The 14,941-nt window shown below is 39.4% G+C and overlaps 1 protein-coding gene across 7 annotated transcripts in view; it reads left to right on the top strand.

Moving 5' to 3' along the window:
* VTI1A (vesicle transport through interaction with t-SNAREs 1A) overlaps positions 1-14,941 on the top strand; it is a 382,417-nt gene that overhangs the window by 245,922 nt on the left and 121,554 nt on the right. For 2 of the 7 annotated variants that reach the window (XM_027528860.1, XM_027528865.1), the window contains one exon: positions 6,016-6,558. The exons of the other annotated variants lie outside the window; for them this stretch is intronic. In XM_027528860.1, coding sequence (XP_027384661.1) covers positions 6,016-6,092 — 77 coding nt within the window. In that variant the 3' untranslated portion in view covers positions 6,093-6,558. Of the gene's footprint in view, positions 1-6,015; positions 6,559-14,941 lie in introns of those variants that run through there. 7 annotated transcript variants of the gene reach the window in all.

The raw sequence follows: 14,941 nt of genomic DNA, 5'->3' as shown, positions 1-14,941 counted from the left end.
AGCAGATTCTTTACCACTGAGCCACCTGGGAAGCCCTTAAGTGGATGGACCAGGAGACTAATCCTGAGTGGACAACTCCAGTCCAGGGGAAATAGGCAACTGGGGTCACTAGAAGCAGATGCCCTTCCCATGCAGGCTGTGCGTGCTGATGATAATGTTTCTAACCAGTCCACGTAACTTCAATACCATTTCTAATGTCCTCATTAATAATTATTAGTTATGCTGATCGAAAGTATAAGATGAAGATAGGTGCTACACTTTAAGAGCTGCTTCTGGAATATGGTATTTCGTTAGTCTCATAGCTGAACTAAACAGTGTATTCTCATTAGGCCACTTCAGTCACTGAGTGTGGATTAAAACCAATGCACACATATATGTCACACTATATATATATCTATATCTATATATATCTATATATATAGATAGATATATATGGAAGTATTTTAAAGTTGGGCTTTCCCTGGTGGCTCAATGGGAAAGAATCTGCCTGCTAATGCAGGAAACGCTGGTTCAATCCCTGGGTTGGAAAGATCCCCTGGAGGAGGAAATGGCAACCCACTCCAGTATTCTTGCCTGGGAGAATCCAATGGACAGAGGAACCTGGCGGGCTACAGACCGTGGAGCCGCACAGAGTTACACGTGACTTAGTGACTAAACAATAACACATTTTAAAGTTAATTATGGATAACATGAATTCTCGTGTCCCATCCAAGCAGAAGATTCAACAATTCTGCAAATGTTTGGTCCTAATAGGTACACTGCTTTCCAGCACAACTTGTCATTTTTAAGCCTCCTCTTTCTGGAAACCCCTCTGAATCCCCCAGGCCCCGTTAGTGCCCTTCCCTGACCTGTGTCCTCCTAGAACATAAATTGCCTCACGGCAACTTATTTCAGCCCAGGGAACATACATTAAGGATTCCAAACTTTATAAAGTATCATCATTTTTGACTTACCTACATTCAACAGCATTATTTCCCAAACTTCAGTGATCAGAGTAGTACATCACAATTTTTTTTTTTTGTCTTTTCTGTCTAACATCTCCAGTGCTATTTTTCTTTAAATTAGCACACTTCTTTTTTCAACTTAAAATATATTCTTTAGCATTATCCCACAGAGTATGGTTCCCACATGGATTAATGGTTCAAGTGTGTTCGTTATGCATTTTTTTCACATGTTAAAGTAAATGCATAATTAAATGTTTTAAATAAAATGTTGAGTGTTCAAAAATATTTAAAATTAAAAGTGATCCTCTCTGTGTTGACTAACATCAGCTCCCGCCCCTGTGGTGGTCTGCACACTGCACCATGCGACCCCTCACTGTGCTGTATTTGTGGGGTTCCTTCCCGTCTCCCCTCGTAGACCATAAGCACTCAGATGTGGTCTCAAAACATAACGAAGCACCAAAATATGTAGAAGTGAAGTGATGCCTGTTCCTCTACCTCCTAAAACTTTTGAAAATGATTGTTTTCATGTCATTCTAAAGGTGGAGCAGGGTGGAGTTGGGTTATAAAATGATTTTAAATTTACCTGACATGAGGCTCATGGAAAATAAAGAGAGCTTGAAGAGTTTCCAAGTAGAAAAAAGGCAAAAAGAAGCTATCAAATTATCATCTCAGTTTCCCAGAGGAAGTACAAAAAGTGAATTCAAAAGCCCTGTTGCTCTTTCCTGAGTCACACCCTTGGAGATGTAGGAGGTCCTTCTGGGCCAAGACTCTGTACACATGTAGCATTTTCTTGGGATCATGTGTGGTCTTCAGTCTCTGCCCCACTGAGGAATTGGGAACCCCTGATTCCAAACTTAAAAATGCTTTATCCATTTTAATGTAGGCTATCCCCTGCCTCCCCAGTCCCAACCTACTAGTTCTATGTTGTAGTTGCCCGCTTTATTCTGTCGCACCCAAAAGCATTTATGCCCCTTGAGGGCAAGGACTGAATCTTTCTGCTTTAGACTTCCTGTGCCTTACTAGTTCCTTAGACAGAATGGACACTGAAGAAGTATTTGAATGAATAAATGAGTGGGCAAACGAATGAATGAATGAACAAACAAATGATCAAAGAACAGATGAGCTACAACGTTTTGGTTTATAATGAACTTTGCCCATGTAACTCTTTGCATTTTAATAAAGATCTGGAAGTGTTAGTTGCTCAGTCATGTCTGACTCCTTATGACCCCATGGACTGTAGCCCACTAGGCTCCTCTGTCCATGGGATTTTCCAGGCAGGAGTACTGGAGTGGGTTGCCATTTCCCTTCTCCAAAAGACCTGGAAGGAAACACATTTAAGAGAAAACTTTCTAATGTCTGGAAGCATGCTTGTAGATATGAGGGTTAATCTAATTATTTTGAGTAAGTTTTTACTTCTCACCTCCTTTCAACAAAGTTTGATGATTCAACCTTAAGAAGTAATCAGTCTTAATCTCAGAAAACAATGTTCCAAAACAAATCAGTTGACTATAAGTTATAAATTAATCTTCCACTGATTTCAGTTACATAGGAAATGTAATACATGAAATGTTTTTGAGGTTTGTCTCTCCATTGGTTTCCAGAAATGAAAAGTTGGGACTTAGAGAAATATTTATCTTAGCATAGTACCTACCTTGAACTTTCCTATATGGTATTTGCTGATATAATTTCAGATTGAAGCATTAGCATTTAATTATGTATTTTGGAAGTTCAAGAGTTCTGGTTTGGGGGTTGATGAATTCCTTTAACATTGGTTAGATCCATATTGAGTAGAAGAAAAGGGACATAAGTACTTACATTAACAACATCTAATTTTCTTAAGCCCTTTAAAAATATACTTTTAAAATGTTTAAGATAAAAAAGATAAGTGTTGGTTTATTTGCATTGGTTTTGCTTATTTCCCACAATTGGTGAGGTTGTTTGTTTGTAAAAAAGAAAGTGCCGCAACCTCGATCACCCAGTCTCAATTTGGGACATTGCAAATGCTCTCTATACATTAAACACACGTTTGCAAGTATGGCGCCAATTTGTTACGGACAGTTCCTCCCTACACTGTTTAGAATTTTTGGCAGGCTTATCCAAGAAAAGCACAGAGCTCAAAGCAGCGGGAAAGACTGTTGAGGGTGCGTTGTGTGCCCACCGAGCAGGCATGTCCCCTCACCCACAGCCCTGGAGTGAACGCCCATGATTGTGAAGTTGGGGAAACTTCTCCTTCAATAGCCCTTTTATTCCACACATGACACATCCCACTGAGGTTAATGATGGTCACTCAGAAAAGAGAAGAGGCTAAAATTCTGTTTCTAATTATATTTGCTGCCTTCTGAAAAGTTTGATTGAAGTACAAAGTGTTACACAAGATTCGTTAAGGACCATGTTACTCCACCTAACATTGTACAAAGTGCTCTGTTCAGAAAGAGCCTCTTCTTTCTACTTGCCTCCAGTGAGTTTTGTTTATTGAGTATTTCATGTCTAGAGAAAAGTGTAAGTTCAGGTAAATGATTATGTGTATTCACATGGGCACATTGAGAGAAATTCAGAAGTGTGATCTCAAGATCAATATCTCCATCAGGGCTGTTTATTTTCTTCTATTTTCTGTAAAATGGGGTATGTTCTTTGCTTATTTGGCTGAAGACTAGGGGCCTCCAATTAACTCCAATTAAATAGACTAAACAATCCCAGCTGGTTCTGAGTACTGCTCTCCATAGTCTTTTGCTCAAGCCCATGAGATTTAGGGATGTTTTATAAGTTTTGTAGTATAGACATTTTTCCCGAGCCTGATTTATTAGCATTTGAAGACTAACTTCAGTGAAATAGCTTCAGATATCAGTGTATACTCAGTATTGACAGAAAATAAATAGTTTGCACTATTGAAAATAAGACACCATAATAATAAAGAAGCGTGAGATTGCTGAAAGGAATTTGCCCATCAGTATATTTGTTTTGGTCAAAAATAAAACTATTGGGACTTCCCTGACAGTCCACTGGTTAAAGAGTCTGAGCTTCCACTGCAGGAAGTACGGGTTCAATCCCTGGTCAGGGAACTAAGATTTTGCATGCCACACGGCACAGCCAAAAGATAACAAATAACATGAAAATAAAACTATTAACCATAAACTGAGAAAGCCTCTGCACAACCTTCCTCCATTACGTGGTCAGATTCTGTTTCCTTAGTTTTCTTAATTTGGGCTGAGTCTCCAAGAAGGAAAAATAATCATCATTGCTTTGTCTGAATGCAATCTGGAATTTGTTTAAGCAGAGGTCATAGCACCCAGAGACAGTGCTTTTTTCTGCTGAGGAATTGTCTTTTCTTGAGTTTGTACTGAACCGCATGAACAAATCATTAAGTGACACAAGTGAAGGGGAAGAGAAAAGTATTCAAAAATTCTCTGACCTCTGCTACAAGGGTGGCTGGCAGAAGACACTGGCTTTAATTGTTTGTTTCTCTCTTGCCAGTTTTTGTTTCAGTAAAACATTCCGTGATCTTGAGGCAAAAGGTGATTGGGAAGGCCATATTTTGATTCTAATGGCCATATCTATTTTTCTTTATTCAGAATGATCAAAAATATTTTCACAGGCATAATCAAATAGCATTTACACACAAATCATTCCACAGTTTAGCAGAAAGAGTCATTTTAATTAATACTGCTTAGGAAATGTAAATCCAGACCTGCAGATCTTTTGCTTGTCTTTTGTTCTTAAAAAAAAAAAAAAGAAGAAGAATATTTGATGATATATCCACTTTCAAAAGATATATGAATGAGTTTAAACTGGTTTGCTGGTTTAATTTGTTTATTGCTTTGTTTCCTAACAAAATAAAACAGCTACCTGAAATGTTTTGTATCTGTATTAGTATATGTACATAGTTTTAAACTTTTTCTTTGCCCTGCCAGCACTGATAGCAAACTCTGATTTTTGTCTACTTTGATTCTTTTTAAAATTACATTCAGGGTTGTGTATTCCCATTTTAACACGAGATGATTCATTTGCTTTAGAAAGGAAACTTCCAGCAACATTGTAGATACATAAGCTGATATATGTAGCAAATAATGTCAGAGAAACTTGAAAGCTGGTCTCTATCACATTGTACTGTCAGTATCTGAGTCCCTGTCCTCTAGAGCAGTGTTGTAGATATTTAAAAATTGAAAAAAAAAAAAAAACCAGAATCCTAGTAAAGACACAGATGTAGAGAACAAACGTATGGAACCCAGGGCAAAAGGCGAGGAGGAATTGGGACACTGGAATTGACACTTGTACGCTACTAATACTGTGTATAAAGTAGATAACTAATGAGAACCTACTGTAGAGAACGGGGAACTCTACCCCATGCTCTGTGGTGGCCTAAACGGGAAGGAAATCCAAAGAAGGGTGATATATGTATGCGTAGAGCTGACTCACTTTGCTGTATGGTAGAAACTAATACAACATTGTAAAGTAACTGTAGTCCAATAAAAATTAATAATTAAAACAGAATCCTAGCTATAGCATGGTGCCCTAGATGGAGTAGTCACCCCAAGTCAGTGACCAGGTGGTTTATCAAGCCTCGGGATTAGTCTGATATGCCAGTGACTCTCCCAACACTGAACACTGTCTCAGCACACCAGGCATGTCTTCTAGTCTGCTTGTTGCCTTCCTACACAAGGAGCGTTACGCCAGTTTTTGCTTACTGCAGCAGAACACCACTAAGTTTATTGAAAACTACAGATGTAAATTCTTTGTAATGAAACCAAGACGGGGTAAATAAGTCTAACTTTAGTTTTTTTTTCCCCCCTAAGTTTAATCATTTATTGTGTTCGGTTAGAACAACACAGAACTATTGCTTAGCAACACTGGATTAGGCAGAAAATAATTTAAGCTCCCAAATGAGAAACATTTGTAATCGAATATGCTCTAACACTTGCTTTACCACATGGCTTAACACCCTTTTGCTCACACATGGTTAAACACATGTTTGAACTGGTGTTTTAACACCCGTCTCACACATCTTTACGCCCTTTGTTCACATATGCTTAAACACATGCTCTGACACTCTCTGTGCTCTCACTGTTGAACACAGGCAGAGTATTGTCTTGGATCGCCTTTTCTAAAGTTTCATTGGTTCGGAGCGTTCAGCCAAAGACGCGTATCCAGTAAAGTCACAGCTCTTTCTACAAGATGACGTCCGCTGCTGTGTGCCTTCAGTCTGTCTGGAGCAGAGAATCCTCCCGGAGGTCACCGTGGCTACGGCCCTTCATATCTACCACACCCCCAAGTGATGGCCTTTTCGAGTATTTCAGCCCAAGTGTGTGACCTGTCACAAAAGTATTGGTTTTCACCCTGGCCTGTCTACTTGTATTTTTCCCAAACTACTACACTCTAAAGTCTTATTCAGAGACAAATGCGGAATTGAGCTGGGTTTTTTTTCTCTCTCTCTCTTACATCTTACTTGGCAACTTCAGCAAAGCTGAAAATATATGTACAGAAGTGTGGTATTTGTGTTACAGAAATCTGAATATAATTGGGAAAAGTGTGGCCTCGCCTTGCTCACCGGAGTCTGATTTCCGGGGTCCCCTCTTTTTGTTTCTGTGGCGTCTGCCATCCTCTCAGGCAAGGTGACTGCCTCCTCTTCACTTTGACCTGCTAGATGGTGCCATTGGTGGATTCACAAAAGGTTGGCTCTTCTCCTAAGGGAATAGGATTCTCTGCGTGACAGTGGTTTAGAGTGTGGGTTTCTGAGCCAGACTGCTAGAGTTCAAATCAGCGCGTTTCCACATCTGAAAAATGGGAATAACAATACCTACTTTACTGAGTTGTTGTAAGGATTAAATGATACAGTGTTTATAAATCACTCAGTGTCCAGCATGTAAGAAGTGCCCCCAAATTACTATTTAATTACTCTTAATTCAAGTAAAATAAGTGACAATAACCTAAGTCTAAACAGTGCTCTGAGCTTCGCTGGTGGCTCAGTGGTAAAGAATCCACCTGCCAACGCAGGAGAGGCAGGTTCAATCCCAGGGTCAGGAAGATCCCCTTGAGAAGAAGGAAATGACAAGCCACCACAGTATTCTTGCCTGGAAATTCCATGGACAGAGGAGCTTGGTGGACTGTAGTCAATGGGGTTGCAAGAAGTCCAACACAGCTTAGCAACTAAACAATAACCGCAACAACAAGCCCTGCCTGCAGGTTATAAACTCTGTTTTACCCATATCTTTCCACATCGCTATTGAGACGGATGTAAGCATATCCCCGTTCCACAGAGACGCAAACCAAGAACAAATACCTTAAGAACTCTGCCAGAAGTTGCATAGCCAGCAAGTGGTAAGCTTGGCTGTTGACTGCCAGTCCCTTATCTAAAAACAGCGTTTTCCCTACAATGTTACAAAACCAAATCCCGTTAGATGTACACAGAATTACCAGAAATATCTCTCCTCATCCCAGAGCTTATGGAGGAGGAAAGATATTGACGAATGAAAAGTAACTTCCATTTGCTGAGAAATAGTTATGAGTCAGCCTGTACTAGGCACTTTTTAGTAAATTGTCTCTCTTCATCTTTAGAGCAACCAATATGACAGCTGAGGAAACTAAGGTCTAAGAAGTGTAATGAACATACCCAGAGTCAGGAACTAATAAGTAACAGAACTAGAATTTGAACACAAGCCTAATTCCAAATAAAACCAATACTTTTTAGTCATTACTCATATTGGCTTTCAACCAACAACAATAAATGAGTTCACAGACAAATAACAGCTATAGTATAAGTCAATTTTGAATGAAGTATGTTCTTCCCTAATAATTCCTAATTATGCTGATTATGTGGGATTGTTTCTTTTTTTTAACATTATAGAATGGATAAACATAGCAAGAAATAAAAGTTATGGCTGCTGTATGAAAGCATCTGTAAATTAAATCCACATTTAGTCTGTACCCCCCACTTTGATGAAATGCAGGCCTGTCTAATCTTCATGGAACTGTTCCTTTATAGGTGCGTGCTAACTCACTTTCAGTTCAGTTCAGTCGCTCAGTCATGTCCAACTCTTTGCGACCCCGTGAATCACAGCACGCCAGGCCTCCCTGTCCATCACCAACTCCCAGAGTTCACGCAAACTCATGTCTGTCAAGTCGGTGATGCCATCCAGCCATCTCATCCTCTGTCATCCCCTTCTCCTCCTGCCCCCAATCCCTCCCAGCAACAGAGTCTTTTCCAATGAGTCAACTCTTCACAAGAGGTGGCCAAAGTATTGGAGTTTCAGCTTTAGCATCAATCCTTCCAGTGAACACCCAGGACTGATCTCCTTTAGAATGGACTGGTTGAATCTCCTTGCAGTCCAAGGGACTCTCAAGAGTCTTCTCCAACACCACAGTTCAAAAGCATCAATTCTTCAGTGCTCAGCTTTCTTCACAGTCCAACTCTCACATCCATACATGACCACTGGAAAAACCATAGCCTTGACTAGACAGACCTTTGTTGGCAAAGTAATGTCTCTGCTTTTGAATATGCTATCTAGGTTGGTCATAACTTTCCTTCCAAGGAGTAAGTGTCCTTTAATTTCATGGCTGCAATCACCATCTGCAGTGATTTTGGAGCCCCCAAAAATAAAATCTTCCACAGTTTCCCCATCTATTTCCCATGAAGTGATGGGACCAGATGCCATGATCTTAGTTTTCTGAATGTTCAGCTTTAACCCAACTTTTTCACTCTCCTCTTTCACTTTCATCAAGAGGCTTTTTAGTTCCTCTTCACTTTCTGCTATAAGGGTGGTGTCATCTGCATATCTGAGGTTATTGATATTTCTCCCGGCAATCTTGATTCCAGCTTGTGCTTCTTCCAGACCAGCATTTCTCATGATGTACTCTGCATATAAGTTAAATAAGCAGGGTGACAATATACAGCCTTGACGTACTCCTTTTCTTACTTGGAACCAGTCTGTTATTCCACGTCCAGTTCTAACTGTTGCTTCCTGACCTGCATATAGGTTTCTCAAGAGCTTTAGTTGTGTCCAAGTCTTTGCGACTCTGTGGACTGTAGCCTGCCAGGCTCCTCTGTCCAAGGGATTCTCCAGGCAAAAACACTGGAAAGGTTACATTTCCTTCTCCAGGGGATTTTCCTGACTTAGGGATTGAACCCACCTCTCTTTATGTCTTCTGCATTGGCAGGTGGGTTCTTTACCACTGGTGCAACCTAGGAAGCCCTTTTACAGGTAACTTGTGCTAACAGTTATCTGAACAAAAGAATCATTTAAATTCTATGGATTTTTTAAAATTCTATGGTCTAAAGGAATTTCATTGGATGGTAAATTATTTGAAAATAAACTCTACTTCATTGACTGGATTCTTGTTGTTGTTCGGTTGCTAAGTCATGTCCGACTCTTTCCAACCCCATGGACTGCAGCATGCCAGGCTTCCCTGTCCTTCACTATCTCCAGGGTTTGTGCAAATTCATGTCCATTGAGTCAGTGATGCTATCTAACCATCTTATCCTCTGACGCCCCCTTCTTTTGCCTTCAATCTTTCCAAGCATCAGGGTCTTTTCCAGTGAGTCAGCTCTTCACATCAGGGGGCCAGAGTACTAGAGCTTCAGCTTCAACGTCAGTCCTTCCAGTGACTGGATCCTAGAAGGTCAGTGTTTAGGCAAAAAGAATGTCAGTGTTGGCATAAAGAATGCCAACCTTGAGTTTGGTGAATTGGAAGGGCAGTTTTCATAGTCACATGTTAATAAACTCAAAGTATCACTTTAAAGATAACTTAAAGGTGACTGCAATCCTTGAGCTAACTTTCCATGTTAAACTAGTTTGGACCCAGATGCAGAGACTAACGATCAGATCATTTAAACACAGAATAAGACCAGCCACGAATAGTAACACTTGGATGCCTGACTCATAGATGTGAGCAAGAATTAGTAATTACTTTGAATGGCTGAAAGATCCCAGAGGAAAATTTGGGAAACTCTTCATTCCCTTTTGCCCTGTACACAGAATTCTTAGTACAAATACCTGGCAACATCAAAATACAGGTGCAGATTTGGAATATCTAAAGCCTCACTTTGGTTTCTTTGTTTTTCAACTGAATCTCATTCTATTGAGGTTCAAGATCAAATACTTGCATTTTAATGTAACATTTGCCAAATTTCCAAACCTCTAAGCACAAAATCCTCAACCCTCCTTTCTTTGCTTGCCTGGAAATCTAGGTAGCACTGAGCCAAGAGTAGGAGTTATGAAGTGAGATTACACTTGATTAGGAACAAAAAAAGTCCTATGTCCAGAAATGCAGATGTGCACAGCAGTCCTAGGGGAATGTTGGTATTTGATCTCCTCGTCTTAAAGGTTCATGTTCCCAAGGTTAAGAGATGCAGAGAGCCAACTTTTATTTGTAACTAATGCTGAAATTACTCTGGAGATTCTAGAAGTATTACATTACAAATCACTCAGCTTTGGAAATCCTACAACTCGTGAGTTACAAATATCATTGTGTGAGAGAAAGGGGCAATAAGTGAAGGACAGCATTCATAAGCTTAATTTATACCATAGCAGCATGATCATGAATATGCTGTATGAGAGTTTTCTTCTCAGTGAGAAAAAGAAAAGAGAGCCTAGGAAGTCCATGAGTCAAGACCCAGCTAAAAAAACCAGGAAGTAAAGGCCTCCTTGTCTAGGGGAATCTGAGTGGGGGAGGGGGAGCCACAGTCAACGGGCTGCAATATCCTCCTTTTTCTAATATCTAACTTCATGACCTGGATCAGGTTGCTTATTTATTGAGTAAGGCTTCCATTTGCGTAAAAGGTAAAGTGTAGGTATTTACAAAATAATATGTTTTAACAAGCTTGGCACCAATGGCCATCTGTGAAAGAGATAACATATAACAGTTCGCCTCAAGAGGGGAACTTCAGTGGAACCAAATTCAGTATTAAAATCAAGAATAGTTAGAGACATTTATATATCACACAGTTGCCTGGGTGTTTGGTTTTTTTTTTAACCTTAATAAACCGTTTTCCTGTAATAGGCACTTGGCATTATCTGGTGTTAACTAATTGGACTTCCTTTTTGGCTTGACCTTTCTTATTTTAAACTAGATGGTGATCTAGTTCTTTGTATTTTCAATGACTTTAAGCCCAATGACAAAGAAAAGATAGATAAATCTGTATCTTGGTTACAGGAGTAAATTATTATAGGCAAAATTATACCTGTTTCACTTTTCACCAATGGAATCTACTACTGGATGTGTGTGTGTGTGTATGTTTCACTGTGAGGTTAATCTGCCCTTGCCATGAAACATTTTAATAATTAAATCCACTTAAATCATCACACTTTGAGAAACATTTTTAGAGTGATTCTAAGGCATGACCTTAAAAAGAGAGCTAGAATTTGGAATATAGTGCATAATTTATATAATTTTTGGCTTACCCGGTGGCACTAGTGGTAAAGAATCCACCTGCCAGTACAGGAGACACAAGAGACATGGGTTCAGTCCCTAAGTCAGGGAGATCCCCTGGAGGAGAGCGTGGCAACCCACTCCAGTATTCTCACCTGGACAATACCATGGACAGAGGATCCTGGCAGGCTACAGTCTATGGGGTCACAAAGTGTCAGACACGACTGAGCAACTGAGCACATACATACACTTATATAACTGATGTACAACAAGTAAATGTATGATAGATTTTAAGTGAACAGAATATACATAATATTTCAGAAATGAAACACCCACACATATCACCTACCTTACACTAATAAATGCAAATTCAGGTTGTACCATCTGAACAGCTACTACTTCACTCATCCTCACTAATGATATTTTTCAGATCTTGGATTTTGATAGATGCACTGTGGAATGTAGAAATAATCATCATTTAGGTAACTGAAAAGGAGCTTGCCAAAACTGATATAATGAATGTTATTTAAGATGTTCTGTCAAAATCCTTTCCAATTAGTGTTGAGGTCTTGAAGGGCCAGACTTGGCTTTTTATTAATATGTTCAGTTTATTAATGTATTTTTGATATATGCATAGCGTGACTATCTAAAACATCTCATGATATTGCATAATTATGGTGCTTTTAATTTGTTGTACCCAAGTTTATTCTCCAGTCTTATTTAAAATTCAAAATTACCTCATAGTTTCATAACTAATAACTCATTAGGAAGCTGTGCCAGGTACTTAAGGTTACCTCTAAGGCAATGCATATTTAACAATAAACTAGAGAAATTCTTGACTACTTGACTGTCATTGACCAGTTTAAATATTTAAAGTTATCATCTGACCCTTTGTCTAACCACTTTTAGAAAATGAAACAGTTTGTGTATAAAACATAGAAAAGGGAAGTCCTTTCACAGTCTTTTCTAAAATGAAGAAAACTAGCTATCAGTAATCAAAAACTTAGATAACACTTACATATGTGTATGTGTGTGTATATATATATACATATATGTATATGTATATGATACCATGCTGACCATGTATTATTTTTAGATTAAAGGACCCATTTTTTCTTTTTCTTTTTTCTTGTTATTTTTTGATAAGACGTAGACATTTAAGCATGTCCTTCTACTGTGATCGGATTCAGATTTGTTGTCAGTCACCTTAATAATTTTGCATTCCTATCTGTCTCTCTGTTATATCTTAAAAAAGACAGCATTTGACTTGTCTCTGTTCCCCTCCAAATGATGAGAAATTGAGCATAGTTAAAAATGATAACGGTTCAACTCCTTGCTTATTGAGGTGTGTCCTGTCTACATTATTTAGACCTTGTCTCGAAATCTAATAGGGAGCTGAATGATAATTAAAAATAATCCAGCATAATGCTTTGCTTATAGTGGTGTGATTTAACTAATGTTTATTCAGTATCTGTGTGATAAAAATAGTTCTAGGTTCAGTAGGGACGCAAATCTGGGTGATGTGGAAGATACTTCATATAAGTCAATGAGGTAATCAAGGTCTCTTTTCTGATGCTGTCTTGTTTAGCATTCTTAGATTCAGGAGGACAGCCCTTCTATCTAATTTAAATGAAAAGAGATTTGTTACAGTGTGTATAGAGTCCTTGGGGAAAATGGTAAAATTCTTTTAAATGCTTCAGGCCAGCAGAAGAGACCAATCAGACTCTCCTGGGACTGATCACTGCTGCAGTCTTACACCGAGTGGCACCCAGGCTATAGGAACCCGATTCCATAGTCCCTTCCAGAACTTTCCCAGAAGACCCAAATGCAACCCCCTTCCCTACACACACACACTCTTAGAGAAGTGCCTGTTAGCTCCCATGCAAGTTCCTCGTTGTTCCCATCCCATTGCCAAGTCTTGCACAGGCATCTGCCTTGCAGAACCTAGGCAATGTCTGAAAACTGGTTGCAAGAGAATCTCGAAAATGTAGTTCTTAGGTTTCTAGCCTTCACAGTCAAAGAAAGCGGTTAGAAGGGATCCGAAAGTGTATGGAATGAGCCAGATGTAAGAGGTTTCTAGCCTTCACAGTCATAGAAAGCTGTTAGAAGGGATCTGAAAGTGTATGGAATGAACCAGTGCTCAGTACCCCTCAGGCATGTTCTGAAATAGTGATTCTCCAGCTGTGTTCCAAGGAATCCTAAATTTTTGCTTATGTACCTGAAGGTTGCCAAGGAGGAAGAGAAGACTAGATAGGCAGGACTCCTATCTAGAGCAGCTCCAGAGTAATCTGGTCATCTGTTGGGGATTTCTATAGTCCTTTGAAAAAAGTTTTTTCTGAAAAAAAAAAGGTTTTCCCCCCGCCCAAGTTTTGAAACTGCTGCTGCCCCCAAATACAGGCAGACCTCAGAGATAATGTAGGTTTGATTCTAGACCACCACAATAAAGAGACTCACGTGAATTTTTTGGTTTCCCGGTGCATATAAAAATTATGTTTACACTATTCTGTAGTCTCTTCAGTGTGCATTAGCATCATGTCTTTAAAAAAATGTACATACATAATTTAAAAATGCTTTATTGCTTAAACTTGCTAACCATCATCTGAGCCTTCAGCAAGTCATAATGGTAACCGCAAAGATCACTAATCACAGTTCTCCTTAACAAATATAAAAATAATGAAAAAGCTTGAAATATCACAGGAATTGCCAAAATGGGACACAGACATGAATGAAGTGAGTAAATGCTGTTGGAAAATGGTACCAATAGACTTTTTTGCCACAAATCTTCAAATTGTAAAAAAAGACAGTATCTGTGAAGCCCCCAGATGAGGTCTACCTGTATGCCTCAGTCTTCTGTCTACTGCTTTTCCTGTTAGGCAGGGCATCACAAATATAGTCTAGCATTTCTTTCCATCACAGTTCTATTTAACAGACCACCCGCACTTTCTTAGACAGTGAAAGTGAAATTGAAAGCCTCTCAGTTGTGTCCGACTCTTTGTGACCCCATGGTCTATACAGTCCATGGAATGCTCCAGTCCAGAATACTGGAGTGGGTAGCCTTTCCCTTCTCCAGGGGATCTTCCCAACCCAGGGATCAAACCCAGGTCTCCCGCATTGCAGGCAGATTCTTTACCAGCTAAGCCACCAGGGAAGCCCTTCTTAGACAATATTTGAAAATAATTACAAATTACACTCTTTTCTCCCGTGTCTCATTAGGAGAAGGGCTGCTCACAGGCCCATTCATATTAGGGTTTTTAATGTGAATTCACCACCGCCTGAGAACATCTCAGAACATCTCAGCGGTGGAGGGCTATTCAGTCCGCATAGCCGTAGGGATGAAGAGACTGGACACTTTTAATTACTCCTCGGCTACTTTGTCTCATTGACTTCAAAAACAAAATTAGCAGTAATAGGAGACAGTGGTTCCATGGGTTAAATTAATCAACGTGTGCTAATTAAAGAACCGTTGAGCCTCTGCCATTCCTGCCTGTTTTAGCTGGTAGAGAGCTCTTAGTCAGTCTTCCCAACTCTGGTCTCTGTACTTTGAATATTTTGTCATTCGAATTGAAGGGAGACAATCTCTGGCTTAAATGGAAGAGAGACAGAGCTATTCACATATATTGGCCTTCATGAAGGGATTT

The sequence above is a fragment of the Bos indicus x Bos taurus genome, chromosome 26, assembly GCF_003369695.1.
Source record: "Bos indicus x Bos taurus breed Angus x Brahman F1 hybrid chromosome 26, Bos_hybrid_MaternalHap_v2.0, whole genome shotgun sequence".
Lineage (NCBI taxonomy): Eukaryota > Metazoa > Chordata > Mammalia > Artiodactyla > Bovidae > Bos > Bos indicus x Bos taurus.
This window is presented reverse-complemented; position numbering and strand designations above follow the sequence as displayed.